This window comes from Alligator sinensis, unplaced genomic scaffold, assembly GCF_000455745.1.
Source record: "Alligator sinensis unplaced genomic scaffold, ASM45574v1 scaffold291_1, whole genome shotgun sequence".
NCBI classification, from domain to species: Eukaryota; Metazoa; Chordata; order Crocodylia; family Alligatoridae; genus Alligator; species Alligator sinensis.
Window position 1 is genome coordinate 1,265,153 of NW_005842391.1, and position 5,454 is coordinate 1,270,606.

General features: G+C 45.5%; 1 protein-coding gene across 1 annotated transcript in view; it reads right to left on the reverse strand.

Moving 5' to 3' along the window:
* RPS27L (ribosomal protein S27 like) overlaps positions 1-167 on the reverse strand; it is a 4,347-nt gene extending 4,180 nt beyond the window's left edge. Inside the window, exon 1 of the mRNA XM_006029665.3 lies at positions 39-167. Coding sequence (XP_006029727.1) covers positions 39-44 — 6 coding nt within the window. The 5' untranslated portion in view covers positions 45-167. The remainder of the gene's footprint in view (positions 1-38) is intronic.
* Between the last annotated feature and the right edge of the window lie 5,287 nt (positions 168-5,454).

Genomic DNA, 5,454 nt, shown 5'->3' on the forward strand with positions numbered 1-5,454 from the left:
CTCGCCGGGGGCTCGCGCCACGCCCGTAAACAACTCACAGGCATGTTTCCCCGAATGGAAGCCCCGTCCGCGTGAGCCGAGAACGGGCCGCGGGGGCAGCCAATCAGGGCGCGCCCCGCCCGCACGCGCTCCTCGCCCAGCGCTTCTGCTTCCGGGGGGGCTCTGGAGGTGGAGGCGCTCTGGGCGTGGCGGACTGTTCTCTATGGTCCTCCAGGGGTACTACCCCCCCACCTTCCTGCCGAGCCTGAGTGAGGTAGCGCGGTGCCCGCCCTGCCCCTCCCCCCCGGCACACCCGCTGTCGCACCCGCGGAGCCTCCAGGCCTGGGCCCAGCGCCAACCCCTGCCAGCCCTGCTTCATGAGAGACCTGGTCCGTCTCAGCGACCCTGGGGCACGCAGGGGGCACATGCCGAGCATTGGCTCTGCAGGGCGGGCAGAACAAAGGCCGGAGCCATCCCAGCTTTCCACTTCTCTCAACTGCCGGGTGCTTCAGAAACTAGCGGCGGGGCAGCTGCCCCATAATGGGAAAGGCCCCAGTAGCGGGGAGCGTCGATGGGGTGTTGCTGAGCGCACCCCCCGCTTCGCGTTGAACACACGTGAGGCTGGCGAGTGCGTAAGAACATGGCTACGCAGCTGGCTGTGTGCACCAAGGAAGAGCAGCGCTCTGTCATCCGGTTCCTGTGGGCCGAAGGGGTGCCGCCCAGCGAAATTCACCGTCGGATTGTGGCGCAGTACGGCGAGAACTGCCTTGCCCAACGGAAAGTCTACGAGTGGGTAGAGAAGTTCAAGCATGGCCGTACATCCGTAGTAGATGAACCCCGGGCAGGGCGCCCCAATACAGCCACAACAGAGGACAACATCGCTAAGGTCGACGCGGCTGTGCGTGCAAGCAAGCGAGTGAGCATTCCTGAACTAGTGGCGGAAGTTGGTGTAAGTGCTGGCAGTATCCACGCCATTTTGCACGATCACCTGAATTATCAGAAAGTATGTGCCCGCTGGGTGCCAAAGCAGCTGACGGATGTGCATAAACGACAACGTGTGGAAGTGTGCACCCAGCTTCTGCAACATCTACAAGATGAAGGGGAGGGGTTTCTCTCACGCATTGTCACCGGGGACGAGACCTGGGTCCACCATTATGATCCCGAGAGCAAAAGGCAAAGCATGCAGTGGAAATGCACATCATCACCACCACCCAAAAAAATCCATACTCAGCCACCCTCTGGCAAGGTCTTGCTCATCCTCTTTTGGGATTGCTTGGGGCCACTCCTTGTCCACTCCATGGAGTGTGGGGTCACAGTCAATAGCAGCACCTACTTCCATGTTCTCCAAAACCACCTAGAGCCAGCTATTCGGATCAAACGGCCTGGAAAGCTCAAGCAAGGTGTTATTCTCCAGCTTGAGAATGTGAGGCCGCACAGTGCACAGGTGACTCTCGAGACTTTGCATGGACTCGGCTTTGAAATCTTACCGTATCCCCCATATAGTCCCGATCTTGCACCAAGTGATTATCATATGTTTGGACCATTGAAAGAGGCTCTTCGTGGGCACAGATTCACCAGTGATGCAGAGGTGCAACATGCAGTGCAGGAGTGGCTGTCACAGCTACCAGAAAGCTTCTTTGAGGATGGTATCAAGAAACTTGTGACTCGCTGGAATACTTGTGTTGCAAAGCAGGGTGACTATGTGGAGAAGTGATGTGGCCCAGTAAATGATCATTGCACATAAAACTGGTTCATTTTGACATTGCCATAAGTTTCTGAAACACCCTTAGAATTGGAGTTGGAAACAAGAGTGTTATCTGTTGAATCCCAAGTGTCACTTCTGGCAGTATACCTGTATTCTTTTGGAGGTACCCAAGTTAAGAAAAAAGATGTAGTTACAACCCATCATTTATGCCTTTTTTTTTTTTTTAAATCTCAGAAGTGAAAAGCTGTCTTCCTGACAGCTAGAATTAAAAGGCAACTGTGGATTTCATGTATTCCTGAATTTCTTTAAATGGCTTGAAAAAAGATGAATAACTGTCTCACAATAGCCACACTTGTTTGATCCTTGATTGCTGTTGGATTTGATTGGAAATAACCCAATGGAATGTGAAAAAGAGTAATTTACCAAATGTCCAGTAAGGGACATAAATAGACCTTATAAAACCTACATAGTATCAGTGATCATCCACATCTTTCAGACTATACTAAAAAGTGTCATGAGACATCAGGCTTTCTTTCTATATACTCTGTTTAAATTACAGCATCTTTAAAAACCTAACAAGTGATTCAATGAGTGTTGTTTACAACACAAGTTGTATAAAGATAATATATGCTCAAAGTAGGATAATAATAGGACAGAGAGGAGTTCTAGAAGCACTCTCATGGAACTTTGTAACATCATCATCAGGAACTTAATTGCCATCTAGATTTTATGATGCAATTAAATATATAATCATAGAAATATATATTTCCTTTATTACTAACTTTTGCCTTGTATTTGTTGCAGTCTAGTTAAGAGTATTTGGTTTTGAAAGATTTGATTTAGGTCATTTCCAAATGCTTTTGTTTAGTTGACTTACTAGAGTTCAAAGAGATGCTAATGTTTCTGGTTCCTTGAATTTTTGAGGTCTGTTAAGTCAGTAAATGAACAGCTACTTCATTACTGTTCATCTTTTCAACAACTCTATTCTGAAAGGTGAGATGGCATCAACACTGTTCTGCTGTACGAAATATCTGAACCATGATGAAAACATCTCTAACAAAAGAAAAGTCTAAGGTATTCCACAGGAATTCCACGTTTGTAGTTTGTTAACTATTCTCCAACCATTTGGGTTGGTCTAATAAAAGATATCAAATTCACCCAAGGAACCTTGTCTGCCTATATCCTTAGACCAACACGGCTACAACCTAAACCCCCCCACGTTTGTAGTTTCACACCATTATATAAACTTTCAACCTTTTAGTGTTCTTCTGTAGCGCACACTGTCTTATGATGACAGTGTAATAATAGGCAGCCTGCAGTGGGGTTTTTTTTAACCATTTTGTATCATTAAAATAAAATCATGAGAAGTGAAACAAATTTGCTGGTACGTGGAATTAAAAGGCACTATGGTAATAGACAGTGGTGATATTCATGTAGTTAAGGGCATTTAAAAACTTAGTTTTATTATAAGTCCTTTAACCTGACAGGGGTCTACTAATACTTCTAATACTGATACTCTGCTTACCGTCTTCTGAAGAAAAGAACAGGCAGTCATTACAGTACAGAACAGCTTGCTCTAATTCTTGCTTTGTACTTTTCTCCTCCCTTCCAGTCTTGCTTGCTAATACACCCAATTTAATTGTAGGCTTACAGTAAGAATGTAGTAAACCAGCTGGTTCAGTTCCTGGAGGACAGTTATAAGCCCGTTTCACCCAGACAATACTATCATTATGTCACACTAAAGAAATTAGACAACTTTTGAAATGTCACCCTCTTCTTCTTCTATACCGGCATTCCCTTCTTAGATTGCTGTATCCCGTTAAGACCCTTCAGGGTCTTATGAAAGATTTGATTCATAGTTTACATTAAAAACAGGTTTCTAGGGAAGGAGAAGTGTATGTTCATGATCTGAAAGCAGGATGTGTTTAAAGTCACATCTCTATTTTGGCTTTACTGAGAGCTTCATTTCCTAGTGCTGGCTGATTGCAGCTTAAAGTGACCTGTAAAAGACGGAATTGGTGATTACACTGAGATCACCCTCCTGACAAGCATATTTTTAAGTCCTGCTTCTTGGGAAAGTTATACCATTGAGACAAGGTCTGAGGTGCAAAAGTGCCTGCCCAGCATCAAGTTAGTGCACCAATAACCCCTCACTGGCACCCACACTAGGGACAGAAACGCACAAGTCCAATTAAAATCTAACAAAGCAAATGAGAGGCATGTATTTGGTAACAAAAGAATGAACAGTAAATTATAATTAAACATTAGCTGACTGTTAGGACAACCATGGAGGTAGACTGGCACACTTGCATGGCAGTTCATTTTTTTTTTAAAGTGATGAAGGTTGTCTGCTATCTAACACCTGCACCTGAAACTCTGACCATGTACATCAGAGTGCCCCTTTGCTGTGCTATCCCTGATTGCATGGAATCTTCTTCCCTTGTAGGGTACAAGGCAGCACTAGAGTATCTTGCTCATGCTGATACTCTAGCACAGCACATCTTGCTGTGTCTTGCTCATGGTTCTGCTCTATTGGCTGCCCTTTGCTCCTCTATGGTGTCAGAGTACATGTCAGATCTTGATTACAAAGAGTCTTGGATGCTGCCTATAATATTATTTTTCCTGCTAAGAATACATAGGTAATAATTAAGAAATAATGCATTATTATTCATTTTATAAAAGCTTGTTTAGAGTAGGGAACTTTGCATTAACTGCAATTTCCGCAGCCAAAAGTCATACTAACCAGTTCATTTAAGTGGTGTCCTTGCTTTAGAGACTTGTCTCTTTATGGAGCTATGTGTTACAAAATCCATCTTTAAATTGATTGATTTTAACTTTCAGTGATGCAAACTAAACTGTTGGAGTCTCTGAATCATTTTAAGTTTAGCTAATATTGATTTTGCTTAGGTTGGCAAAGAAATTTTGAAGTAAGTTTAAAATCAGTTTAGTAACACATATTTAGTCAAATCAGCACAGTTTGTCATATTCAAAGATCCAAAGTAAAGTGTTTCCTTCCTGAAGACTGGGCAGACTGAAATATATGCACATTTAATTAACTTCGTTTTGTCTAAGGAGTGCTACATGGAGGCATTTAGCAATGCAAAGTTCTTTACATATGCATATAGAAAGGTTCACAGTTATAAGGCATTTAATGAAGAGCACAACTCTGTGTAAAGACCAACATTTTTTTTTAACATAGAAAAATTTATGCAAGTAGAACTAGGACCCAGGGAAGGTACCAGCACAGGGCCTAGAAAGAGATCAGAAGGCCCTAAATGCACTTACTACAACTCAGAAACAGATGGCAGATTATTTTGAAGAAACATTCAACAGAATTTCCCGGCCCCTCCTGTCCCCTCTGTGCCGCGCCACATGGGTCTCAGTCACGCAGGGGAGAACTGTGTGCTGGGAGGAGATGGCCTGGGCCAGGCTGGCTCCTGGAACAGAGCCAGCCTGGTCTGGCCCATCCAGGCTGCAGTGTTCCTGGTTGCATGGCTGGGACCCATGCAGTGCAGCATGGAGGGGACGGGCCAGGCCCAGCTGACTCTGTGTTGCACTGTGCAGGTCCCAGCCTTGCAGCTGGAACCACATTGGGATGGGATGGGATGGGATGGGCTGGGCTGCGCTGATCCCATGCCACGGTGTATGGATCCCAACCTTGCACCCGGGAACCGCATGCTGCAACCGGGATGGGACAGTGGGGGTGGGGTCCCTACCTCCCACCATATCCCCAGCACACACCCACACCATGCCACAGCCCCACACACACT